General features: G+C 44.0%; 1 protein-coding gene across 1 annotated transcript; it reads right to left on the reverse strand.

The window, feature by feature from the left end:
* Window positions 1-26077, reverse strand: paplna (papilin a, proteoglycan-like sulfated glycoprotein). Its single transcript, XM_069661276.1, has 28 exons — window positions 26026-26077; window positions 22529-22591; window positions 21096-21199; window positions 17511-17571; window positions 17114-17216; window positions 16898-17028; window positions 15979-16102; window positions 15711-15791; window positions 15445-15617; window positions 15061-15184; window positions 14838-14964; window positions 12068-12272; window positions 11140-11316; window positions 10687-10837; window positions 10361-10441; window positions 9237-9432; window positions 8887-8971; window positions 8465-8591; window positions 7785-8090; window positions 7502-7700; window positions 5563-5721; window positions 5298-5425; window positions 4653-4707; window positions 4369-4515; window positions 2985-3112; window positions 2675-2783; window positions 1963-2138; window positions 1-677 (listed from the first exon to the last, which is right to left on the reverse strand). Exons 2-28 carry the CDS (start codon window positions 22583-22585, stop codon window positions 517-519), a joined length of 3675 nt encoding a protein of 1224 aa, XP_069517377.1. The 5' UTR covers window positions 22586-22591; window positions 26026-26077; the 3' UTR covers window positions 1-516.
* Between the last annotated feature and the right edge of the window lie 1584 nt (window positions 26078-27661).

Consider the following 27661-nt stretch of genomic DNA (forward strand, 5'->3'; position numbering starts at 1 on the left):
AAGAGAAAACAGGACATTTCACCAGCGAGCTGGCAGGATATTGATTAAAAAACGAGCAGTGGTCGAACAGCACAGCGACAGTGAAGGTTTCACACGTTCAAGCCTTTTAATCATCATTCTCTAGAAAACAGAGAACGTGTTCAGTAGGTCCAGTGAGTAAATAACTTATTTTAGAGACGTGGCAGAGTCGGAGCGGCTTTGACACATTCAACAGAGTTTACAGGTTTACGTGGTGCTTGTCGTATAAAGGCCCTTATGTCTGTGTTCAGTGTTTAATGCAGCAGTGTACACAGACTCCCTGAACACAGCCCTGCTTCACAGACTGATCTACATCTACAGCCGTCAGTCCCTTTTTCACTCCTTTCTGCACACACAGGTCAGTTTTCACTTGAGTCCTTTTGGCGATGGCAGCAGTTCAGTGTTGGAAGGTTTTCTTTATAGTCCTCCAAAACAGGATTTCAAACACCGTCTCGACACCCCCAGAGTTTTTTTTTGTTTTTAAACACCTCTGCAGCTTTATCCCAGCCGACCGAACCTGTCGTTCCTCTGCGAGTGGCGGGCACAGCTGGCGCAGCAGAAGCTGGAGTAGTATGAGTTGGAGCAGAGCCGGGCGTAAACGATGAGCTCACAGTTGGCGAGCTCGGGCTGGTCCACGCATTCAGGAGGAACATCCACACCTGTGACAGTTCAAAGACGTTTAGTTAAACCAAACACACAGGCCCACAGTGAGGAGAATTAATCATGAAATAACAGGGATCACAACGGTGTCTGCTTGTTTGTTCACCTGCATCGCACAACTCTGACTTTGTTCTGTTACATTGTCTGAAAAAGATTGTTGTTTTTGTTCCAACATTAAGGAAATGTACATGCCATGACAGGTGTGTTGTCAATAGGCAAAGATCAAAATGCCTCTGGATGTGACAACCAATCAGAGAAGTGAAACGTTCGCTACGTGGCAGTAGGTTGCTAGGCGAGGTAGCTGGTTCCAACATCCAGACGTTTGTAACATAGGCTGTATAAAAAGATGGAACGACATGATAGCTCCCTAAAAGTGAAGCCAAACCCTCTCTGTCGCCCCCTGCTGACTGGCTGCCGTATAGGTCATAAGCCCCGCCTCCTCCATGTTAACAGATGGACATGAGTCAAACTATAAAATCAAAATACACGTCAAATACATTTTTCTCCAACATGGTTTCTGTCATTATAGTTAGTTCTTATCATGCTGATTTACATCCAAGTGTTCATTTTTCTCACAAGTTTACTTTGAATTAGTTATTTGATGCTGTAAAAAGGGGGTGTGACCTCATGATTGACAGCTCTGTTGACAAATGGGGCTCCTGCAGCGTTCTGTTCCCGAGTAGCAGAGTAGAGGAGGAACGGCGAGAGGAGACGTAACTAACACTAACACTACAGTCATTGAACTTTCTATAACTTTCCATAACTTTTCCATAATATACTACTACTAATAATAATAATATCTGCTTCAGACCTGTTTTTTTTCCTGGCAAGTTAAAGGGCCAGTTCAACCTCAGTCCTATCATGCTATTATGGTAGGGAAAAAAATGCAATTTTGCTCTGTGCCTTTGGAGGACGCTATCTGCTTCTCCAATGGGCTCTGGAAGATTTCCACCAGATGACGCGTTTTACGGCCAGGGAGCTCGCTAAACTACACTTCCTCAATCTAGGACGCTCGCCTCTGATGTCATGTCTCGTTCAAAATCGGCAGGTTTAAACTGAGACTGCAGACCTGAAGATCTTTTAGACGATCCACCGGTATATTCTCGTTGTATTTCAGATTCTATCCCGTCCCGAGCAAATAAAATAAAAGCTTGCAGAATCATCCTGTTCCATGGTAGTATTAATGTTTTTGATAAACCAAATGTTTTGTGTCACACTTGGGATTATATGGAGGAGAATCTGGTGAAAATGGGGGAATAAAAAACATCACGTTATTATTCTCACCTTGTTGTGTGTCTTTAGTGACTCTGACTTCAGCCGTGGCACTCACAGAGTAGATTCCAGTGTAAGCGTTACACGTGTAAGTTCCCTCGTCTGAAGGCTTCACGTTGTTGAGGATCAGGCTGCCGTCAGCGGACGTGAGGATGTTACGACCGTCTGGGCGCACCGGGACACCATTTCTGTGGAAAGCAAAAAGACACTTAGGTCCACGAGCTGTGACAGTTTGCAAGTTTTCCTTTCTTACAACTTCTATGACCTTTTAGATCATGTGATTAATTATGGAAACAAATAAAACCCATTAAAACCCAAAAGGAAACATTTACTTCTTATTTTGTTTTGGAGGAAATTATTCACCTGAATATTTTTAAAACAAATAAAGATCATTCTAGACCTTCTAAGAATAAGTTCGAGTTTGATATCTCACTTTGGAACCAGACTCAGTCAGTGCAGCTCCCTGAGAAGCTGTAACTTGGGGCATCTAAACATATAGTGTAAAGAAATTATCAAACATTCCCGTAAAAAATTCCCAGAGACATATTTGATGTATTTAATGTTTTTATATTTTAAACAACTAAAGTCTCAAAGACCATCGACCAATCTTTGCAGCCCTTGTTCCTTGCTGAGCTGATCATTCTCGGTCCCTGAGTTGAGCATCAGTTCACCGTCAGGTCTAGCAGAATAAATGCTTGAGCGTGATGACGATGCGAGTTCTCACCTGGACCAGCCGATGTTGACGTTGTCTCCTGACACCACACAGGGCAGCAGAGCCGTGCTGCCTTCAGACACCTGGATGTTGTTGGGAGCTGTGGTGATCTTCAGGTCAGCTGGAGAACAAACACCACAAAAGAGATCTGATGAACTCACTCTGAGGACATTTCCTGTCTTCCTTAACATTAAGATACACTGACCTCTGCTGGTGAGGAATTTAAATTACAACAACAGACGTCTTTAGCAGTCATTCGTTACTAATGAGCATTTCACTGACTGTGTGTTTAGCTTCATTCAAAGACATGATTTAGACTGACCTTGGACTTTGAGCTGCAGCTGTCTCTGCTCCAGCTGCTGCTGGGTGGAGGCCGTGCAGGTGAAGACGCCCGAGTCGTCCGACCTCAGAGGGCCGATGATCAGCGTCCCGTCTGAATGTTGAGTGTACCTGCAACACAGCTGTCAGTCAGGTATACCACACTGTAAACATCAAAGTCCTGCATTCAAACCCTTAGTCCAGGAGAACTTTCTTTGTATCAGTAACATGCGCTTAAAGGATGAGGAGCTAAAGAGCTCACTGTGCAGTCAAATGGTCCCTGTCAGTGTTTCACTGTTATGTACGATGTGTTTGATTAATAAAACTGCTGCACTGATGAAGGCTGTGCAAATATTTACTACTTTATATACTTCTGGCCATTAGATCTACATCAGTGCTTCATATTGTACACAATTATCAGATGCTTGTGCTTTTCAGGAGGTCAGACAAACATCATGTTTTCAGCTTTGTGATGATGCATTTTACAGATCATCCAAGGGTGGTTTTAAATAGTTTGTGTGCCTTAAAGAGATGATCTCGAAGATTTCCATTTAAATAAACATCTGTTAAGTCATCATCTAGCAGCGAATGAGGTAACACAATCGTGATTGAGCCTATGGCCCACTGATGAAAGCCTTTGCATTGACAGTCTGACAGACTGGCTGTCTGGTGCGAAAAAATCACAAGTGGCGCCCAGTTAGTGACGCGTTTTCCATCAGCCATCAGTGGTTGGTCTGCCAGAGAGGGTAGGCGGAGCTAAGCAGCTGCTTATCCGCTCTTTGCAAGTGTTGCGAGTAAACAGTAATCTACTATGGCTGAACAGACAAAGAAAAGATGGATGACTACAGATACAACTTCAACAAGAAGTGAAAATCCAAAGAAAAAGAAACAAACTCGACGCTCAGATGAAGCAAACAGTCTGAAAAGGAAAGCGACCGTCAGCCAGGAAAAGCAAGAGTTACAACCGGAGCCAACCGTGGACGTCACACATGCAGCACTGTCTGGATATCTGGGAAGTGTGCTCCCGCAGTTACCGTTTATCGCCATAGGTGCCGCCAAAGAGAACGAAACTGAGATCTTGGAGATTATAACTATAAAGCTCTTTCTGCCAGTCTTGTGCACATAGCTTGCTAGCGGTTAGTCAAAGTGATTGGAAGGACTTATGACACTCCTGCAAATAGTCATTTCATTTAATGATCGCTGTCAGGATGTAAAAAAGGATTCCAACAAAACAAAAGCATCCAAAATAAATAACTTCCCTAACCTTCATTTAAACCTGAACAGAGCACCTTCTGGTTCACGGGCTCCTCTTTCAACATCACTGTACTTTTTCTGGATGCACAATTACATTAAGTGTGATTAAAACAACAGAGCAGTGTGATAACCACCTGGAGTCACGGACGGTGTGTCCATCTTTGGTCCACTGAATGTTGACTGACTGCAGCGCAGACGGAGGAACGATCCTGCAGGTCAGTCTGGCCGTTTGTCCCGATCGCATCTCCAGCAGATCCGAGCTGGACCGCTCGATGCTGAAGCTGAGGGGAGTCACAGGAACAGAATTTCAGCTGCACATATTTAACAGTTACATTCGAGAGGACTCTGAAAAGAAGTTTTTCTTTTTTAATGCAAGAAAACGTTTTTGTGTCTGCAGAGAAAAGGAGCTTGTTTGTACCGGGGGACGGGGCTGTCTCCGGGCAGTAAAGTTGGACTCAGCTGAGATGATCCCTCTATGAGACACACAAACACACACAAACATGACTGGGTGAATGTTATGTCATAATTCAGTCATGTATTATCACATCAGCACGTCATGCGTAAAGACCAGCTAACTTTTCAGGGTCAGTTTGTTCTGACACAACCTGTGACATCATCATCCATGACATCAGGGCTTCACCACAATACTCCAATACATTTCCTGTGACGGACTAATTGGGGTTGAAGTGGGTCGAGTTGAGCTTTTGACCGAATCTGGCCCCAATTAGCTCGACTGCACGCTGAAGGGAAAGTTTGTCCTCAAATGCAATAAAAATGTTTCTTTCAACGATTTACAAAAAGTAAAGAATATTTAGCAAACATTGACAAGAATATATTTCATTTAGAGAAAGTAGAAGTTAACAAACTGTTCATAAATCTTATTGTAAATGCTGCATGCTTTCATGAGTGGGCAGCAGGCCCAATCACCATTACACCAACTCGCTCAGAAAAGGCGAGGACTCTTTTGGCGAATGATTTCCAAACTGCTTCTTCTGTTCGTTTAATTCTTGAGCCATTAATCTACAAACACGTGACATTTTTTTGCATGGATGTACTGCATTACCTGAGACAGACAGGTAAATGTAGCGGTGGTCTCTCTCCCGCTCACGAGTAGCCACACACAAGAACCAGCCCGAGTCGGCCTTAGTGAGCGGACCGACCAACAGGGAGCCGTTTGGCTGCTGGTGATGCCTGAAGAAAACACAGGAAGAAGAAGGTTAGAACGACAAAATGAAACCAATATGAAGCCACTGTGTGTGTGTGTGTGTGTGTGTGTGTGTGTGTGTGTGTGTGTGTGTGTGTGTGTGTCTGTGTGTGTTTCTACCAACCTGTTAGTAGACAGAGGGATGCCATCTCTTCTCCACTCAACGATGACCGTAGAGGACGGCGGCGGGCTGACTCTGCAGGGCAGCACCACCGTCTGACCGACCAAAGCTTCCACTGTGGAGGGGTCTGACTTATCGATGGTCACATCTCCCAGGGTCAAGCTGAGGAAAGAGGAGGGGACAAAAGGACAGAAGAAAGGAAGGAAAGGAGGAAACAAAGGAAGGAGGATCAGGAGGAATTTGGAAAACAAAGAAGGGAAGAGTCACTTTATGCTCTACTGTTGGTACTTTTATTCCTAGTCACCAAAGCAAGCATAAAGAGCGCCCACAACCTGGCTGCAGAGGTTCATCAGAGGGAAAAGACAGAGAGGAAACCAAGCTTTGGCACCCAGACGGCCCATGCAACACGAAGAGAGACGAGACAAACCTTCACCCAAAACAAACGAGTCATTCTGTGTGTTAAATGTTAAAAATCGAAGGTGATGTTGACACACGGAGACATGAAGGACAAAGTGCCTCACACCAGCAGTTTCCCTCAGAGAACACCAACAATGTTGCTACACAAAAACAAGGTGACGAGGTTTAGTGACCACACACGTACACCGACAGATGAAGCATCACAGCAGAACCTTTATTAGTTTGATCTGATGACATGAATGTGACAACACAGAGCCCGAAAGGTGGCGGCGACTGACACAGTGAGGTAGCAGGCACATATAAGCACGAGACGACTGACATGAACTCCAGACAGACAGTGAAAAGTCCCAGAAGCATCAAGCTGTCCGTTCAGGGTCGCTGTGAGGTCGTAAACTTCTCCAGACGTTTTTGTCGCGGGTAAAAGAAGAAACACTTTGGCTAAAGCTGGAGGTGCAGTAGCAAAGCTGTGGTGTATTTTACACAGCAAGAGCAAAGGTTATATTAGCAACATAAAACTGATTGCAAAGAGCATGGGGCATAAAACAAAGCATAAAATATACAGTTATACAGCTCATGAAAAGGGAATCTAATATGTGGTTTTTAAAGAGTAATTTAACACCAGGCTGTTTTTATGAGGTTACTTCTAGTCTTCATTTTACAATCAAACAAAAAAAAGATTCTCTGTTGCAAGTTAAATAAATTTGTGATTGAAAATTAAGTTTTAAAAATCAAAAACTTTTGTTTGCAAATCAACAACGAAACTTTTTTAGCAAAGAAACATTTTTGATTTCCATTAACACATTTTTAATCAAACATTTCTTTAACGTGCAACAAATTAATTGCAAATTAATCTGTTTTTGGATGCAGTGTGGAAGTTGATCCCAAACCTAATCTGTTTGATCGCATAACAAAGACACAAATGTAATCCAACGTTTTTCTGGTTTAAAGTCACGGTCTGTTGTTCCTCTGCTGCAGCGATGTCACGATGTACAGACACACCCTGAAGTACACTTTTACATCACTGCAGCAAGACGAGGAGTCCGACCAGCAGAGGTCAGTAAAAACAAGATTTAAAGGGGTGTTAAGTTGCTCTTTAACTTTAGTCTTCAGCTTATGTTCTCGTGTTTTACATTTACAGATGCGTCATCGGCAATCGAAACATTTTTGTAAAAGAAATTAAAATCAGATTGTGTGAATTATATGAAATCATTCTTTGACTTTTTGTTAGACGATACAAAAAGTTTGCTCTTATCTTTAATAAACGTGTTGTGCAGGCTGGAAGTAATCATATTCATGAAACAATAATAAAATACTTTAACATCAGCTTCATCGTCTTGTTTTAGCTTTAAGAAAATGCTGCATGTGATGTGTGTGTGACTCTCAGCCCCCTCACACTAAGAGAAATGTGGATGGGGGCTCCTTCAGCGGGGTACGTAGGCTGTTAACAGCATTATGAGGCCGGCGGAGGCGGCGTTGGGAAGGGAGCGAGCTTTTCGCCCTGCTCCCGGGGTCTTCGGGGTCTTACCTGGCTGCGGGGCCGGTGTGCTGAGCAGCCGTGCCGGGGGAGGGATGGCGGGGGCGCAGGTGGATTCGAGCTCTGTGGGCATGTTCGGCAGCACTCGTGGCTTGTCTGCCGGTGCCTCCTGTCGAGCCTCCCTGGACTGTGAAAATCCTCCCCATGTTGCGGGACCCCCCACCTGTGGACCCTCCTGAGGTGGATCCACCTCCTCTAGATCCTCCTCCCGTTGCGGTGCCAGCTCCAGACCTGGTGCCTCCTCCTGATGCGGTGCCAGCTCCAGACCTGGTGCCTCCTGATGGAGTGCCAGCTCCGGACCTGGTGCCTCCTCCTGCAGAGGGGGTCCTCCCTGCCGTGGATCCTCTTCTAGGAGTCGACTCTACAGCGGGAGCGATCGGCCCCGGGCCCTGCTGGCTCGGTGCGAGGCCCTGGCACGCCCTCTGGCACTCGGCCCGTGTCATGAAGTTGTTGCTGTTACCGTGGCAACCTCCGAACCAGAAGTGCACACACTTGGAGGAGATGACGTCAAAGTGGTAGCGGGACGTCCAGGCGCTGCAGGAGCCGGCAGCGCGGGGCAGCGAGCAGATGGAGCGCTCGACTACAGAGGAGAAACAGAAGATGTTACGCACAGGCATCTCTCCAGAGTTTCCTGCTAAGTGTGCTTAGTTGACATCATCTGCATTAAAAGACCAAGTCATGCAATGTAAAGCTCCTAAAAGAAGAAAGGGTTTAAAGGGCATCTTGATTAAGCTTTGCACGACTAACTTGAAGCTTCAAATCTTGAAACCACCTGGAGATATTTTTGACAGAAACAGAGACACAAACATATTTTTCCCCTGCTTACACCATTTCCCTCAGTCGTTGGTGGTGGAGCGTCTCTGGCTAAAAGCAGAAGCTGCACAGACTTTTGGGTAAGGACCAAAAACAGACATTAATGCATAAAAATGTATTTGCAACTTCTCAGTGTCTTACTGTGGTTGGGTGGGTTGGGGCAGCTCTCCCCGTTGGGTCCTCCTGCAGGCGTGGTGCGGTCATAACAGCACCCGTAGGTGGTGAGGCGGCACTGTGCTGCGTTCTCAGTGGGAAGAGAAGGAGCGACCTGAGGAACCCCAGGTGGTTTTCAAAATAAAAACATCACGTTAAACCAGGAAGGATGCATTTTCACTCAAACAAACTGAGATTACAAACAATTAAAGTTCCTCTGCAATGTTTATTTGATCTTTACTTTTTTCATTTAGTGTCTTTTTATTTGTAGCTTCCTCGTCTGTGTTTTCCCCTGCTATAAAAAAACGTCTATTTTCATGGTCGGTCTCATCATTACAGTTTCACTTCTCTGTCCCATGTTCTTTAGAAACAAGTTAAAAAAAGTTAAAGTTTCATGCTTGTTTTCTTACAGTGGGTGTGGGGGCGGCATACTCCACGCAGCCCTCCTTGTTGGGGCCCTGAGCGACCGTCACTCCGTCCTGACAGCAGCCGTAGCTGACGGAGCAAGGAAGTTACACACAATAAAACACTTTGTCCTGAAAGTTTGAGCCAGAAATAACAAAAAAGTGCAGCTTTGACATTTCCAAGAAAACCTCAGCCTCCCTGTGGTCACTTAGTGGTAGTTCTGGTGGTCATGCGTATAATGCCAAACAATCTCTGGTTAGAGCGGTCACTCCGCCTTCAAGAGACACCCAGACAAAGCCTCTAAAGCAGTCTCCGTTATGTAACCTCAGCCACAGTGTAATGACAGGTTGGATACCTGGTCTGAATGCAGGATGGCTGGTAAGAGGAGGGAGTTGGGGCCCGCGGGCAGCCCAGGCCCTGATGGCCCCCGGCTGAGGTGCGTCCGTCTGGGCAGCAGCCATAGCGGGACTGGCTGCAGTGGAGGGCGGGGGCGGTGCCGTGTGGGTCCTGTACCGTGTTCGTCTGGGTCGCGTCCGTCTCCGGCCTGCGGGCTGAAATGAAACCAAGCGAGCGAAGAGTTCACACATGCAGACCAGCTTCACACGTCGCTTTAGAAATGTACAATAGAGTCTAAGCTATTGTGCTTGAGCCCACACACCGAGTCACAACAGGAAGCCGGAACACAAAAGAAAGCAAAGCTACAAATACTGCTTCAAAACACACGTAATTAACCACAAATACAAGACATGTTATGGACGGATAAAGCAGAAAACAGCAGAGAGTGAATTGGGAAAAGTAGTTCCAGCGACTTCACAGGAAATGAAGACATGCAAGACCTCTAAGATGACATTCCTGACTACGGAGACGCTTCTGCAGAATGCCAGAACATGCCAAAAACACCACAGCCAGCACTTGCACACCTCAGTGCCTCAGAAATATTTTAATCAGGCTGACAGTACCCAGGGACCCCTGAAAACACGTCAATCAGGCCTGGATAATTAGTGCAAGGACAGAAAGGGGGGGGCAGCCGGGCACAAAGTGACAGGAGTTACATCAGCACAGAGGAGAGGGAGCAGGGAAACAGGAGGGCAGCAGTTATTAGATCATACCTGCAGTTTGTCTTATTAGGTGCAAATGAGGAGTGAAAAACTTTGACAGTGGAGTCGGAAATGTTAGCATCTTTAAAAAGTGAGCGATACAGCTGCTATTGGAGAGGTTGAGCGTGCAAGAAAGAATGAGGAAGAAAGAGCAAAAAACAACATTGCTTGCAAAAAAAAAGACAAAGCACTCACAGGATGCAAAGAGCTAGCAACAAAAAACAGTTGACTCTATAAGCTCTAAGGGTATCTTTAAAAAAAGGTGTATCTATCAGCTTATGCACCAAAACATGTTGGCTGTGAACACCTGCTTAATTTTGTAGATATATGGAGGACACTAATCATGAGATGCGTTAAACTGACAGAAAAGCAGCAGCCTCACCTGTTCCATGGTCCGGCACATAGGGCTGGAAAACAGTCCGAGTGTTGTCGTGTCCTCGCGGGTCCTGGATGCTGGGAACCACTGCACAGAGGGAACAAACACAATGAGAGCTTAACTTAAATTTGCTGCATGTGATTGTTCCTCCCTCTTTAGCTTCCTTACTAAGAAGAGTAAAGATTTATAGGTGTGATTCAATACAATCAAGAAGCTGCAGGAGCTGGATGCGACTAAATATACTTTTAGGTAGACAACAATAACGTTAGGGAGAAATACTTAGTATGAGGAGTATGAGGCCTGATTTAGGAGCTCATTTTGCATATGCTCACCCTGTGGGCTGTAGCAGGGCTGGGTGTTGCATCTCTCCACTGTGGAGGGTTTGGGGTTGGTGTTACATCGGCCCACAGGGAACAGGTTCCTCTCTCGGTCGGAGCAGATCACCTGCCGATCTCTTGACCCGGAGCCACAGCTCCTGGAGCACTGGAGGAAGAAGAAATACTTTATTAATCCCGAGGGGGAAATTCAATGTTTTCACTCTGTTATTAGTACAAACATGCTACACGCAAATACAGACATGCACAAAGGGGGTTCTATGGACATGCATTAATAGGGAGATGTCAGAGTGAGGGGGCTGCACATGGACCCTGAGCAGTGGGGAATTCAATGCCTCCCTCAAGTCCCTACAGACTGAGCTACCGTCTACCCCCCCATTACAATGCATTAAAACTGTCCAACATTAGCTGCACACAATGTGTCCCTGTACTGTCTGTGTTTTTGCTCACCAGTCCCCACTCTCCGACGTGCCAGCCGATCTGCGTCGAGCAGGCCGCCATCTCACAGGGTCGCACGGCGGACGGGCGGAGCAGGGCGCTACAGGACGTCTCATCCAGCCTCATCCCTCCTGAACCGATGCAGGTGATTTCCCTGGTCTGCTGTCCTGAACCGCAGGTCACGGAGCACTGCGACACACAATAGCACACATTTAATAACACGACTACTCTCCAGTGTTTTGGCCTTAAAGATGTTATCTAATCTGTTTTTTAAGTGTCTGTAACTCTCTCCAGTGCACCTGTTTTACATTATGGCTCCATCATTTGTCATGTGTTGTGCTTTGGGCTTTCTAGCGTCACTTTGCGCCTCTCTTGTAATTTCTTTAAATCAATCATTGTGTTCAAGTCGGCGCAAAAGCTTCTGTTCTTTCAAAGTTTGAAACCCCACTGAGCTCTCAACGTCTTACTGCTGCTTTGAAGATTTTTCAACACCTCAATCTCCAGGATTTTGAAGCATATTTGTGCTACTTTAAAATTATGTTTTACCTGTTTGACAAGATCTTTCCCATCTTTACTTAAGCCAAAAAAGACATCAGTAAAGACGAACAGATTGATGGTTGCCGTGTATGACCCATTATAAAGTCATTTTCTCTATATTAGTCTTCTTATAGCTAATTTTATTGTTAAGGTACTCATTCAGTGAGTTAAAAATGTTTCTTTATCATGCACTGGACAGAATATTTCTCACCCTAGTTGGATACAAGAGTCAAGCTAGTCATGCTAAGCTTAATCTGCTAATACATGTAGTAATTGGTGTTGAGTATAAACACATATTTGCACATATTCACCATTAGGTCATTTATTTATGTAATCTTAAAGTCTTAGTTTGTGAGCACATCTGAATCTTCTGCACTCATGCACAGTCTGCTAGTTCACTCACCGCGCTCCATCTCGTCGCACGATACTCTGCACACTGCTGCATGTTGCAGGTCTGCAGAGAGAGCGGTGCCTCGGCGTAGGCTGCACAAATGGCATCCTCCACCACACGGGGGCCCGCGGCATCATGGGAGATGCACTCCACGCGGCGCACCTGAGAGCCTCCACCGCAGGTAACAGAGCAGGTGTTCCACTCGCCGGTTTTCCAGCTGGGAAACCAACCGAGGGAGGAGGAGGAGAGGAAACAGACGTGAGGAGACGTTGTAATGAAGTGCAGAGGAAGGACGCACCACTGATAGGATACAATGCATTTACTTCTGAACAGCATCGATACAACACAGGCATTTACAGTGTGAGAAATCTACAGCATCTTAACCTTAGCATAGGGCCCATGCAAGGATTATAACAACTATGCATCTGCTCACTTTCTACAAAGAAAATCACAATTTTGGGGGCATAATTTGTACTTTCCCTCTTATGCTAATCAAAATGTATTTTCAGGGCGCTGGTTTAGCTGAGCTGGGCTAAATTGTTGGCCCATGCACGGAGGCTATAGTCTTTGATGCGACTCCCACCCTCGGCCCTTTGCCGCGTCTCATCCCCCTTTCTCTCCTCCCTGTTTCCAACACTACCCACGGTCCTCTCTGTCATTAAAAGCCTCATCTGAGCTCTTTTAACCACATTTTGTCTGCTACAAATGTCTAAGCATGAGGACGTGTGGCCTGCAATCAGAAGGGCGCCAATTTAGGAAACGCTCCGGTTCTCCTCTGTGTTTTGGAAGGAAATCCTTCACATGCAATGCTCGTGTATAAAAGGATGCATCGTTTTAACACATGTGATCCTCAGCTACTTAAAAACTACTAAACTAAAGGTGATTATGTTAAATACAACACATCCTTTTCGAGAATGCAGTGAAAGAAAATCCAGAAACACGACAACCAGTCAGTCGCAGCTGGAAGAAAGGAAGTATTTTTCACCTCCTGGTTAGTTTGAACAGAAGCAGCACTTACAGAGACTAGAAAGCAGGTCTGAAAACAAAAAGAGACACGAGCACCCTCTGCTTCCGGTCCTCCATGCAGTTCATGTTTAAATTGGGGGATAATGAGGGCTCAGTTAGCGTCACCCGAGCTTCATAAACGTCTCAGGTTTCTGAGCAGCGGCAGCATCAAAGAAAAGAAGCAGGAAATACCAGAGAGTCGCTGACTGAAGCCCCGGCTGTTTACTACCACACCACTAATGCTGTGTCCCATTCAGATGTCCCCACCAACACCCCCTGCATGACGACCTTTGACCCGCGAGCACCTCACAGCACACCAGCTACACTAAGGGACAGAGAGTTTTACAGTTTGCTAAAGCAGCCAGGCAGCGGCCCAGCTCAGGGATCAGGTACGAGAGGCCTCAGGTTGGGAGGTTAAAGGAAGAGGAGGAGGTCTGATAGAAATCTGGCTTCAAATTACAGTTTGGTGTCCCTGCAGAGAGACGCTAAGTGTGTCAAAGACAAATGGGCATCATTAAACGGTGGAAATAAGATCCCTGAGCTGGACAGTTGCCCCACGCCTTCGTTCTCACCCCACATGGGGGAACAGGCTTTGCGCTAAACACACAAACTAGAGTCAAACACATCTGAAGGGGGAGAGTTTCTGACACATTCTTTACATCCTGACTGGCACGTTTCTGCGGTCAGTAGCTTATAGGTTAATTGTTTTATCTGGAAACAAACATTTTGGGGTCTTAATGACTAACAAGTACCAATGGTTCTTGAATTGCTCCAGTGGATCTCTTCAGCCAGCAGCTGCAAAACAGGCAGTAATGGCAGCAAAGCTTTACTTAAATTACATCCACTAAAAGTTCTGTGTCAGGCTCTGATTGTTAATATTATAGAAAGGATCCCTGACGAGATAGACCTTTTTGTTTCGATGAGATCCTTTTTTTTTAACCAGAAACAGCCGTCACATCTCTCTCTTTAAACCCAACCAGACTCTGTTGAAAAAAACAGTAATTGTACCTTGCAGAATGAGGGAGTTAGTGGCCCACTGCTTTCTCAATCTATTAGTTTCTGTTATTGTCTCCAGTTGTTGTTTAAAAGTGTTACCTCAGATCCAACAGAATAGCTTCTGTGCTCTGTGAGGTAAAATTACTGTTTTCGTCAATGGAGTTTGGTGTGTTTGAAGAGAGAGCGTTGTACCGGCTGTTTCTGCTCTCAGAAAAGCCTCCTTGTCTCTGACAAAGCAGTCTTTCTCTTCAGGGATCCTTTCTGTCATGATTTCAGATACTTCAAATTACAATTTCGGTCTGACACTTTTAGTGGACGTACTTAAAATATTGTGCTGCAGCCATTACAGCCTTTTCTGGGGCAGAAATTCATCAGAACAATTCCAAAGCTTTTTGATTATTTTAGTCATGTTGTCCCCAAAACTGTAAAAACTGATATAATTCATCCATTAGAGAAAATAATGACTTAATACTGTAGATCTCCCCCTTAGTTTGCAGCTACCTACAACTTCACTACAACTACAGAGCCTGGGTTACCTTAACACATAGGCTTTGGGTCTTTCTGAGGATCTCCACAACTGTGGTGGATACTGGTACGCCATCCTTTCAGACAGTTGTAACAAAGCAATGAAGGTCAAAACGCTGCACTGAAACAATGAGTTCATTTCGCTCCACTCACGTACAATGGTACAAAAATGAACTCAGGATGCTGTTGACCGTAAAAAGTTTTGCTTAAGTCAACTGAAATGTCACATCGCAGCTGAAAATTGACTGTTATCTACCTGCGGATCTGCGGGCATGGATGGGGGTTGCATGTTCGGTTGGTCTGTGGCCTCGGCAGAGATGCGCACAGATAGTCGGGGTAGGCCTCGTTATCGATGGTGCAGAAGACCAGACGGGACTGGTAGCCTTATGATGGAAGAGAATAAGAAGCAAGTAGTTTAATTTCAGGATAAAAAAGGTTTGAACCAGAATTCGTTGACTGTATTTCTCGGAGACTCTGACCTGAGCCGCACTCTCTGCTGCAGGAGGACCAGGACCCGAAACTCCAGTAGTACCCCTCTCTGGAGCGTCCGTTGGGGAGGTAAAATTCATAGTCCACTCCTTGGTTTGGCTCCTGGCTGATCAGCTGAGGGGAGAAGGATGTACATAAAGTTTAAACTCCATTTACACAGATTATTGCCAGTCTGTCCGATTCTTAAGGGGAAGGATGCAGATTTGAGAATTTTTAATGAGAAAGAAGGAGGAGATGCTTTGGGAGGATCTTTACAAGGTAATTAAACATATTTTGCAGAATTACACATATCAGACACAGTTCAAGCAGAGCATTTTATATGCCTTAAGACATGACTGGAGCTGCTCTTTAAAGAGGTATATGTTCATTCTTACCTCAACAACCAGGGGTTCAGTGGTAGGGCCGCGACCGATGATGGTTTCAGGGACGTTGTCACCTTCAGCTCCCCTCTGGTAGTACAGCATCGTGCCAGCAATGGGTGTCGCCCGGGAAAACTCAATTACCCAGTGGCCATTGAGGTAGTACTCCCCACGCAGGTTCTTTATAGCTGGCGATGCAGAGAGTTTAAGTCATTGTAGGAACCGGAAACATTTTTTTTCTCGTTCTCTGCTCGTTTATTTTCTAAAAGTCGAACACTCACCGATGTAGTTACGTGTGGCGACTGTTTCTCTGATGCTGATGGTGGTGGCTCCAACAGGGATGATGAACATCTGGTTGTAGCCTGAGATGAAAATAAACAGCTTAAACTCCTTTCACAACAAAAAGCGACACACTCAAATAACACTGACGCAGATTTTGATTATTTAGAGAAACATTAAAACATTCTGGTTTAAATGCTCTTGTGACGGATGTGATAGTTGAAAACTTCTGGTCTCTGAGCGCTCCCAAGGTAAAGACGTGCAGCGTACCAGTCGGCAGGTCGCGCACATTGAAGCTGTTCTGGACGCGGTAGCAGGACTGTCCGTTGCCCCCACACTGCAGGCAGGGGTCTTCCTGCTGAGGAGACTCCAGCATGTTGTCACAGCCCAGGCGCTGCAGGAGGGAAGAAGTAAGGACATATTTTATGTGCCAAAATTACATAGTGTTTCCTTGCAGAGATATTGGAGAGGTATTGGAATGGAGACTCACACAGCATGTGGGAGAGAGAGGAAGCCAGGCAAGGAAAATATTCACACTTAGAAAATAAACCCTTAACCTGGCAAGAGTCCATTCATAAAATAGCCGTTTTTAGAGACCGAACCAAACCAACCTGGATTTAAAATGAGAAGAGAAGATCTTTGGGAACAAAATGTTCTACGAGAGTAGCAATCCTAAAACCAAGTGACACCAGTCTGGATCTGGAGGTCGAATAAGTGACGGTTTAGAGAACCTAACAGAAAATTGAGGGCTCCAAAATAAGAGCTGAGGTCAGAGTGGATGTGGGATTTCTGCTCTCACAGAGGAGGTGCTGAAGACACGATGACAGAGGTTAAACAGAGGAGGTGTTTCATGAGGAAGGCTGCTGTGATAATTACATGAGAACAGTGAAACTAATCTCTGATCCTGCTGCTCAGCTCCTCTGACCGTGTCCACTCAGATTAACGAGGTGATGCTGTAAACCAGGAGTCTGTGAGATCTGAACCTGGGAGATATTTGAGATCATTTGTTTCTGCAAACTCACACAGAAAATCCCACTACAGCCGGGATTCGAACCTGGAACTTTCTAGCTGTGATGTGACGGCACCACTGCACCAGCATGCAGCCCAGAACAATATTTTCCAATACATGTTACAGTTTTGAAAATATGTTGTCCAATGTAATATGTGTGTTCATTTTTGCACCGCCTACCTTACAGACTCCCTCCACACAAACATCCCTCCGTCCAGGGTGACAGGGCGTACCATCAACCACGGCGCTGCTGTGACGGTAGAAAAAGTTTTCTCCTCTCGGCATGCAGTTCAGCTCACAGGGATTCTCGCCTGTCAGAGGGACCACATTCATTTCAGAACAAAAGTGATGCATCTATTTAACACTGTCACGAAAGCTTGGTAAATGTTTTCTGACCTCCATAATACGGGAGCCACTTGTAGCGTTTCCCCTGGAAGTCGGTCCCATCAAACTTGGAGCACTGCTCTTCACGGAAATCCCTGGATCCTTCGGGACAGTCCTGAGAGAAACGATGGGAGGCAGACGAGAGGTCAGAAGACAATTAAACAAAAATACTTACAGGTTGAAAACACAGTGACACATCCCTCAAACAGAGGTAGTTGAAAAATTATAAAGTTGTTTGCAGATGATTCAGTAATTTACATTTATGTTGTCATACGTTTGACAACTGGGTTAGATTTCTCAGAGACTTAGCATGTTCTTTATAGGCCTTATAGTGATTATAAAATGATACAGAGCCTTAAAGTAAAATGTGAAGAGAGAAGAGCAGTTGTTTTCCGAAGTTTTGGTTCACCTGGATGTTGCAGGAGCGGTAAGACTTGTCTGGTCCCACACAGTTGTGTCCTCCATCAGCCCTGTGTGCAGAAAATGGAGCGTCAACATGAGACACTACTGGTTGATGTTTTTACTGATAGAACCTGATGCGGAGACAGAACTCTTCATATAATATTCTCTGATCTAATCCTGCAAAGCTGAACCCAGAAGAAAAGTAGGCTCTGTGTTATCTGCTTTATCTTTGTGCCTGGTGTTGTTGCAGCGAACAGCTGAACATACAGAACCAGCAGGAGGTGGTAGTCTTACTTCATCATACAAAGATTTAAACTACAAAACCTGTGGGAAGGAAAAATAGTATCAGAACATCTCTTTGCTGGACATGCCGCATAAAATAGGGCTACAGATGCTCACCGATAGCCCAGCATTGGTTGAAGCCGAGGGTGTATCAGGGACACTTGCAACGTATTAAGAAAACAATGGTCAAATGTGAAGCAGCAGAGGCAAAGATTTACTTTAACTTCAAGTCCCTGTTGTGGTCAAAGCTCCTGAAACACTGGATCCTACAATTCCCATAATGCAACAGCAGCAAGCCTGCACTCAGACAACCCTGTTGAGATTGGCAGGGTTATTATCCGCATTTGGAAAGCCCCTTTCAGAGCCCCAGAAGACATAACATCTTACAGGAGTAGAACTTCTCATGACAGGTACACTGATGTGTAAAACAGTTGGAGTGCCCCTTTAAACCACAAATATGTGTTTTCATCTTCTTCTTATTGGTGCTCTTCAAACCTGCCTTTTCTGACTGAAGTTCCATTAAACTTTATGGGTCGTCATTTCAACGCAGAAACAGTAAATGACTAGGTTAGGCTACAGTGCACGCATGCAAACACAGCTCAGGCTGTCTGTGAGAGCAGAAATAACAACTTTCTGCTCTGACATTAAGTGGCATTCCTCTTTAATCTGTTCCTGTTAAAAAAAAAACTCTCAACAACAAGAGAAGCCTCGACCTCATCGCGGCTGAGCCCCAAACTCGCACAGACATCGGCACACAGGAACAGTGAGACAGCAGATAGTTCAGCCACCCTCCCTCCCAGTGATGCTGATAACTCATGATTAAGTCACCTCCGAAAGAACCTGCCCTCAGGCCAAGAAAAACAAGACACGCTCCCGCCGTCAGCATGCAATAACTAAGACTAAAACATGCCCAAACACTTAGTGACAACATCCAGCCTTCAACTCTTCACCTGAGAATGGAAAGTAAACATTTGCAGCATCAGTGCACTTTCAAATTAAAGTTACCTAACAGACGGCAGAGGGGAGAGTGAAGGTTACTCAGGGAGGATGATTGCTCGAACAGAATTAAAACAGATTACAGCCCACGACTGACAAAATGACAACCTTATTTTTACTTGCAACTCTTTAAAGTGTGACTCCCTAAGATGCAGGTCAGGACTTTTTATGCTGAAGTGAACATTGGGTAAAATGGGAGTTCCTGTAAAGCACACAATGAGTCAACAGCTGTCTAATCATAGTACTTAAAGGTGTGATTCTGGCAAACCTGGCAGACAAGATATGACAGAGTTCATCCACTTACAGTAGGTAAAAGTGGGCAGGACTTCTTCCCCTCAGTTAAAGACGGGAAGCAGACTCACTGACAGACTGTCTGACTCACTGACTGACTGCACAGACATGTTGGAAACCTGCATCGAATGGAAAACATCCAAATATCACCATTCTCTATACAAAACTATCCCCATTGTCAGTGTTTAATTTGCAAAACCTGATTTTCCCTACAGTTTGCCGTCACATAAATGCAACATAATACATCAAAAGGGTGAATCAGAACACTGTCTGGACATGTTAAAGAAACAGGCATGCTGTGCCTCGTGGGCAAAAGACTAATTCATCCTTTAATCGAATGCCATCAGAATCATTGCTCGATTACTGGGACACACCTTCATTCTGCTGTAAACACAGAACAAAGTGACTGACAGATGAACAGATCACTTGCAGGAGAGTTTTTCAGTTTGATTGAAGGTTTAGGATACAGTAAAACAATTCTGATGTATTTTTAAGCCACTCTGAGTGAGTGTTTCCCTTTTGTGCTTTCGTCTACTCCACTAGATTTCAGACGGGAAATATGGTACTTTTTACTACACTATATTTATCTGTATTTATTGCTTACTTTACACATTTAAAAAAAACTTATGATGGGCTTAAAAAACACAGCACATTTGTTAGATTATATCAGTGGCTTCCACCTGTTTTTGTGACAAGAGACGCAGTGATCCAACAGTAGGGGTGGGAATGTCAGAGTTACTCACGGTACGTTATGATATGATACAATACGAAACAGTATGGTATGGTACGATGCGATGCGATACGATACGATACGATACGATGCGATGCGATGCGATGCGATGCAATGCGATACAATGCGATGCGATGCGATGCGATGCGATGCAATGCAATGCGATGCGATGCGATGCGATACGATGCGATGCGATGCGATACGATGCGATACGATGCGATACGATGCGATATGATGAGGTACAATACGTTATGATGCGATACGGTACAATAAGGTAGAATAAGGTACGACATGATACCATACAATACACAATACGAGGCCCACGATAACGATAATATCCCGATACAGCGATTCTGTGATAATTGATCTATTACAAGACAATCATGTATTGATACATCCAGATATCTGTTTAACTTCGTCTTTAGCCAATTAATTTCCTTTCCCATTACCCTCATACATGTCGTAGGCACCACCGCGAGGACTCATGAAGTGGTGACACGGTGAGTCAATGTCGTAGGGGAATCTGTTTAGAGCCGCTTATATTTGAATATGAATATGTTAGATGAATTTAATGGATGACTTCATGTTTGAGGTAAGATATTCAGTATACAACAACCAAACTGTGTAACAACTATTTAAAACTACCAGCAGCTTGTTCAGCTACAACAGAGACATGCTGCTCATCACTTCCATCCTCATGAACACAGATGACTGTATGTGATACATGAGGGAACACGCCGGCTGGATTCCAGCTATAAGAGCTTTGAACAGAACATTTACAGCGTAAGCAAAACATCACTACTCCTCTTTGAGTCCTGTTCGCTCAGATGTGAGAGGAACAGCCCTGAAAGTGGACAGAAAAACATAAAGACATTCTACTTTAAAAATACTGATTTTTTAATCACTTCTGAATTCTTCTTCGCCAAATAGAAAATGTTCACTCCCCATCCGATCCTCCTCAGCAGCCAACACCCAGCAAAAACAAGTCTTTTAATGTGAAAGGGCCCCTCCCTGCAGCCTGTTTTGGATGGAAGACAAGCCCGCGTCCGCGTGACTTCAAGGCATTCTTCTACTATCAAGATGCCGTCTGTGCCCGTGAACCTCACAATTAGCTTTATTCACACAGGATAAAAGAGCCTGCGTGTGTGTGTTCAGCTGAGTTTGACCGAGAGAGGCTGACGGTGAGTTCACGTGCAGTGTGTGAGCGTGCATGTGTGTGTGTTTAATGTTAAGGAATGTTAATGTGTATGCAGGTGCATTAAAAGTAGATAAACGGAGGCCGGTGAGACTTACCTTTGGGTGATACAGCGTCTGGTCCTTATGGTCACACCGCTGCCACAGCTGCGGCTGCATTCTCCGTAAGGACCCCACGTGTCCCAGTGATCCACAGTAGGCACCTGAACACAACACAGCAGTTTATACACTACATCACAACTCTATTACAGGTACTAGTTGATAAATGTCTGCGAGGTCGTCGTCTTATTTACTCTGGTAGATGCATCTACCTACAGGGCGAGTTTAAGTGCAATTGAGGCATTTACATATGAATTGGATGTTAGAATAAGCTACCTAACGTCACAACCTTCCACTACATCAAACATTTCCTCACTCTGATTCGTCGCTCGGATTCATTGCGGTCTGCACTTGTTGATAAAGCCTGTTGGAAATCCAGAATGACCTGAAACAGTCCACTAACTCTCATCTACAGATTGGTCTGCGGACGCCAGGCTTTAAAAAAGCATTGAAATGTTGCTCTCAGTAATAAGTACCTCTCGAGGTTTTGTCCATGATCACATTTTGTACAAACTGAAACACTTCTTCAGCACCATACATGAGACAGAATAACACGAAATAAAATGAAACATGTGGGAGCTATTTATTTTGTTCTTCGTGTATTTAGTTCACTAAGTAGTATTGTTTGATTATTCTAGACATTTGCTTTATTTAGATTCGATCTTTGATAATATTTGCTTTTGCTAGTTATTGTTTGGTTAAGACATTATTATAATTTCAGTTTATTTAGTCTTTGCATTAAAGGTATTTTGCTTTGTTTGGAAGTTGGGGTAACACTGTGGGCACCTGAGGTTACATAGGTATGTAGGCAGGTGGAGGGCCAGCATGCACCTGGGTGGACCTCTGTTTTTATACCAGCGCAACAGAGGCAGCAGGTTGTTCGTTTGTTTGCTTGCTTGGTTTCGGGAAAAATAAACCATAAGAAACACACAGCTTTGCATGGACAACGGACTTCTTCCTGCGTACATCCCGCGGTGCCTCAGTGGCTCTTTAGTTAAGTTTAATTTAAATTTAGTTTCGATTTTTCAGACAAACGGACGCTTACATTTATAAGAACAGTATGCTGCATAAACATTATGTAATGGTGCGTTTGGTTTAACATCACACAGGCCTTACACTGAGGTTGCACATAGGCATGATTTTGTAGATTAATTGATTAACCATTAAGTTTTAAAACAATAAAAGAATAACTAAACAAAAGGCAAAGATGAAATCATCATCAACCCAAGAGTCTGTAACCTCTACATTTTTGGTGTGATTGCCTTCAAATCACAAACTAATAACCGATTATCACGACTAAAAGTCCAGCTCCACGTTATATCTGAAAGACTGAACTGATTTCAGTTTGTTAACGACATTGATTTCTTTGTTTGCAGCCTTCACCGCGTCCTCTCAGTGTGTGTTCATGTTCTGTGGCTCTGCTGGAAGTTTACCATGAGAGCTGGAGCCAGCAGCAGCTGGAGGATTACCAGAGGCAGGAGCATCTCCATCGTTCCCTGGAAAAGCAGACACATCACAGTTAGTCACTGTGACTAACAGAAGCTGTTAGACGTTAAGCAACTTTTCAGGCAACAAGCCAGAGTAACAGGCGTGGGAGCTGTAAGTGATGTGAGACACAAGCCAACAGATACGACAGAATACAGAGCAAAACCTCTCGTCTCATCCAACACACAAGTATCAGCTTCATCTTGTTCACTGTTTTTTTTTGCCCTGCAGTGTTTGGTACAATATTGCCAAGTATGTAAATCAGTTATAAATAAGCGTAAGTAATGATTTCTCTGTAAGTGTTTATGGAAATCGTCAAAGTGAACGTACTGAACTGTGATTGATGCAACAGCTTGTTCTGTGGTTTGGTTTGCAGCCACAGCAGATTATCAACAGCTGCATCTGCGGTTCAGTCAGTGGCACTTATGTCTATGAAAACCTTGTATTTCCAGGATGTTTGGTTTTGGGGAGGGAAGTTCTTTCATCAGCTTAAGGAATCAGTTTATAAATCAATTAGACAAATGCCAAAACATTAAGTGGAGGTGTAAGAAAATATCGATCTACATGAGTATCATATCACTCTCACATTTTAAACAATGGTCCTAAAGAAAAGATTTTATATTTTTACTGATGGAGGAAAGTTCATTCCTTTTCAGACAGCACAGAAAGCGGTGCTTGGATGTAGGATTACGTACGTCTTCAATACAAATGCAGATCTCATTTCCCTGAGCTTTTATGCAGATTTTTATGCTTTCTACTTTGACAGTTTTTACAAATCCATCCATCAATCCGTCATGTAGACTGCTTATCCTGTTCAGGGTCGCGGGGGGCTGGAGCTGATCCCAGCTGTCATTGGGCGAGAGACAGGGTTACACCTGGACAGGTCACCTGTCAATCACAGGGCTGACACACAGAGACAGACAACCTTTCACACTCACACAACTTTAGAGTCACCGATGAACCTAACGAGCATGTCTTTGGACTGTGGGAGGAAGCCGGAGTACCAGGAGGGAACCAACGCATACACGGGGAGAACATACACACTCCACACAGAAAGGCCCCCTAAGGCTGAATTCTTCCCAATACACACACCTCAAATATTAAAGGAGCAGTTCGCCCCTGGAAAAAACCGCTGTCAGTCAAAGCTGGTGTTCTCTGTAATCGATAGAAGCAGTAACATTTGAAATTGGCGCCATAGCTGTGGAGAAAGTCGTACAAACAGCTCGTGGTTTCGCCCATTCTACATTCCTACAACACCCAGCATGCATTGCGGCCCTCCCTCTGAAAGAGATGCTTGAGTGAAATACTACCGTTTTCCTGTCAAGGACATTGATCGCTGCAGGCAACGGCTCAGAGCGGTACAAAATCTGAAATACGACGAGAATATACCGGTGGATCGTCTAAAATCTCTTCGGGTCTGCAGTCTACATTTGAAACCTGAAAGCTATATATTTGCATTAGCTTGTTTTCTTTAACCTTTATAATAATAATAACAAACATTTTAAGATGTCAACATCTGTACATTATCTGTTATTAAAGCCCCGCCTCTGTAAGGAAAAAGCTCTCAGGGTGACACGTTATCATCCCTCTGCTATCTCCTCACTTAATTGCTTAACTGAGCTAAAAAGTGTCTCCTTTGTTGCATGTGCAGAGACTGTTTGTTTGTTTTTTCCGGGGCAAATGGGGGGTTTCTTGCCCCCCTCAGAGAGAGAGAGAGAGAGAGAAGGGGGTCGGCTGGAGCTGCCAAAGCACCTCTGACCCCGTCTGCCGTGACGCCTGAATGCTCCGACAGTGAGGAGAGTTCCCCTGCAGACATGAACGCCTCACAGCGAGGACAGGCAACAAGTCAGGGGGCTGGTTATGTCAGAGAGGAGAGAAGACAGACAGTCAGCATTTCTGACCCGTCTCACACTCAGAGGAGACATGCTCTCACTGCACCAAAGCCCAGAATTTAACTTAATGGTTTCATCGTCCTTTAAAGTGGCAATCTGAGGCTGCTGTCTTCTCTCTTAGCCAACAGCATCTGTTTACATGTCTTTAACTGCTGCTCAGAGAAAGGAAGTATCGCACACGGTGATTATTTGGATTTTTAATGTCAGAAAATTATTTGTTTTGTAAAAAGAGTTAATCGCAATGATTAATCGATTATAACTTTGTAATTTATTTATTTATTTGACACTAAAAACTATCTATGTGTTGTTGACAAATGAAGCATTTGAGGACTGTGGGAATCACTGATTCTGACATTTTTCATTGTTTCTGATGTTTTATAGACCAAAAAACAAATATATTTATCAATAAAATAATAAACAGATAAACAACATCAAAAATAATAGTTAGTTGTAGCTTTGAGTGCAAGTTCAGAGCCTTTGGTTCATCTTCAAGTCACTTTTTTATCGCATAAATGGAGCAAAACCCCCAAAATATTCAATTTACAACAATATAAACACGGAAAAATCTAAATATTTGAATAGGAGGAACCGAACAGGTGAATGTTTTACATTTTCTTTGATTTATGACTCAAATAAAACGTGTCTGTTTATGTTTACGTCCATCAAAGTTCAGATACAAGACTCCAAATCCAGAGCCCTGAAGAATGATGCTGAACACACGTTAAACTAATCAAAACCAGTCGGCTTGTCGTTGTTTAGATTCTGACACCATGATATTTGTCAGTATTTGCAAGACATATGACTTAAATTAACAACCCATCCAGTCACAGTGATATCCACTCAGTACACATGATATTCTCCCTCATCCTGAGTACAATCAGCCACTGAGCCATTAAAAGCATTCCTGCAGTCCTCACTGTGTATTGTAGCAGCTCATAAAGCCTGCAGCCTCGGGCTGTATGAGCTTTTATTCAAACAAATTAACTATTATTCAGTCAGCCGGGGCAAGCACTGTCTTGTGTGCTGTTTAGTTTTGTGTGAAGCGTGTCTGCACTGGGCACCTGGTCAGTCTACAAAGTCATCAATGAACCCTGAAGGAAAAAACTTTATTTATGTATTTCTTATAATATTCAGCAACACGTGGTCTGTATTCTTTGGTGCCTCTGAGTGCAGCAAACTATGGTTTATTATCACTTTATCAGTCTTAAATCTTATGAATATTCCTGTAATATTGCAGTAAACTGTGGACTTCAACAGTAGATTTGTTTTTACCTCCTACTGTGCCCCTTTAATGTTCCCTGTAGGGAGGCATCCCTGTCTTTACACTAAAGCTTCTGTTTTGTCTCTTATAAGAACTTTAAATTTGAGATATGATTAATTAAACTAGTATTAGAGTAAAACTAGTAGGCTAATCGATCATTTTCGTCTTCGTCACTCAGACAACGTCCTCACAAAGTGGAAGAACAGGAGTTTACCTTTAAATATCTGGCATGTAAAGCCCATTTGACACGAAAAGAAACATTAATATCCTGTGAAATAAAAGCGCTACTCACCCTGTGTAGTGGTTCTGAATGCGGTTTCTTGAGTCCTAACCCGCCGGTGGATCCTCGCGGAAGGACCGAGCACGACTGACAGCTGCTTTCTGTCCGGAGCTTTGACTTGAAGGTGCGTCTGAATGAGGAGAGCCGCGGAGACCTGGATATATGAGGAGGGTTATCTGACTGGAAACCTTTGTCTCCCTCTCTCTCCCCCTTTCTGTGTCTGTCAGGAAACCAAGAAGAAGAAGAAGAGAAAGTCGTGTTGGTAAAACCTCCTCCGCAGCGTCATCAGCCCGCTTTTTAACCAGCGGCTCGTGCAGGGCAATTACAGCCCGTCCTGGCGGAGAGGGCGATCTTTATTGACAGTCTGTAATTCAGACTGGAGAAATAACAGTTAATCAACATGTCCGTTTGTTGTAACGTCCTCCTCGATGGAGGTTTAGGAAAATGTTTATTCCCACTGTGCTATATCCAACGCGTGATTATCACGCTTTCCCACTCTATACCGTACATGTAATAGCAGGGTGCTCATCCAAAGTCATCTCCTCTTAAAGATCTGGTCTAATGGAGAGGCAGGGTTGTAATTTTTGGCTGCAAATGTTAACTTTCGATGTCAAAGTGGGCGTTCAATGGACTGTATGATTAATTGGATGTAATATGATGATTTAACCCTTGTGTTTTGTCGACATTGGCTTTACTTCCTCAATGTTTGGGGTCACACAGACCCCAGAAAAAATGCTGTGTGTAAAAACAGCAGTGTGGCTCTGTAGCTAAGAGAGTACTCCACTGACTCCATTGACTTCAAACTACTAACAACTAAAACTATAACATGTTTAAACTCATATTGGAGTTTTTCTTCATTTAATATCAAAACAGATGCAACAGAACCAGATATTCCTGGTCAAAACCTAGAGCCTACATTACCCACAATGCAACGACCACCTCAAGGGCTGAAATTTTAAGCAACATGGAAGTGTCAAAAACTGCAGTTCCTCAATTGGCCACTAGAGGCTGGCTCCAAAAGGGAGTCAAGCCCCACAGAACCCCATGTTAAAATGTCAAACTTTACAAACAAACAAAACATGTTTTTGGTCCCTAGAGCTCATTTTTGATTTCATGACAACTGTCCAGGATGAATTTTTATAAAACTCACTTTTCAAAATTATGTTAAAGCTCAAAGAGGCTGCTAGGTGTTAGCTAGGTCTTACCTCAGCTAATAAAGCCCTGAATTTGAGCTTCTGGGTACTCTTCAAAATATGGTCACATCTGGCTTCAGGAAAACACTTAAGAACAGTAATGCAAAAACCAATGAGTAACGTCAAGGTGGCTGTGTCGCCTAACTGTTTAAGACAGAAGCTAATTTAGCCTCTAGGGGCTCTAGCAAAGATGAGGAGCAGGCTACAGACGTCTGGAAAGCTAGATGCTAACTCAAATGAAATGTAATGCAACATCCTCAGAGCAACAAAAGGATTTGTGCAATTTTTTGTAGGCTACTCCCGAAGACCTGTAAACAGACTTTGATGTAGGCCTACACCAAATGCTAACATCATGCTAATATGTTCACAAGATTGCGTTTACATGCTTTTGTATAGCAAGTTCATCATCTCATTTTAGCTCTAGCACATGCTAACACTTGCAAAGTAGCACTAAA

Source organism: Semicossyphus pulcher, unplaced genomic scaffold (assembly GCF_022749685.1).
Source record: "Semicossyphus pulcher isolate SPU_LCO1_2020_fin unplaced genomic scaffold, fSemPul1.0.p SCAF_14, whole genome shotgun sequence".
In the NCBI taxonomy this organism is placed as follows: domain Eukaryota; kingdom Metazoa; phylum Chordata; class Actinopteri; order Labriformes; family Labridae; genus Semicossyphus; species Semicossyphus pulcher.

Bases quoted from the DNA above. Each gene is read 5' to 3' on its own strand.
- paplna (XM_069661276.1), bottom strand. From the start codon at position 22,585: ATGGAGATGCTCCTGCCTCTGGTAATCCTCCAGCTGCTGCTGGCTCCA. The intron at 12,273-14,837 runs GTAGATAACAGT...TTGGTTTCCCAG, and splicing joins CCATGCCCGCAGATCCGCAG to CTGGAAAACCGGCGAGTGGA. The intron at 4,708-5,297 runs GTAATGCAGTAC...TGTGTCTCATAG, and splicing joins CATTTACCTGTCTGTCTCAG to AGGGATCATCTCAGCTGAGT.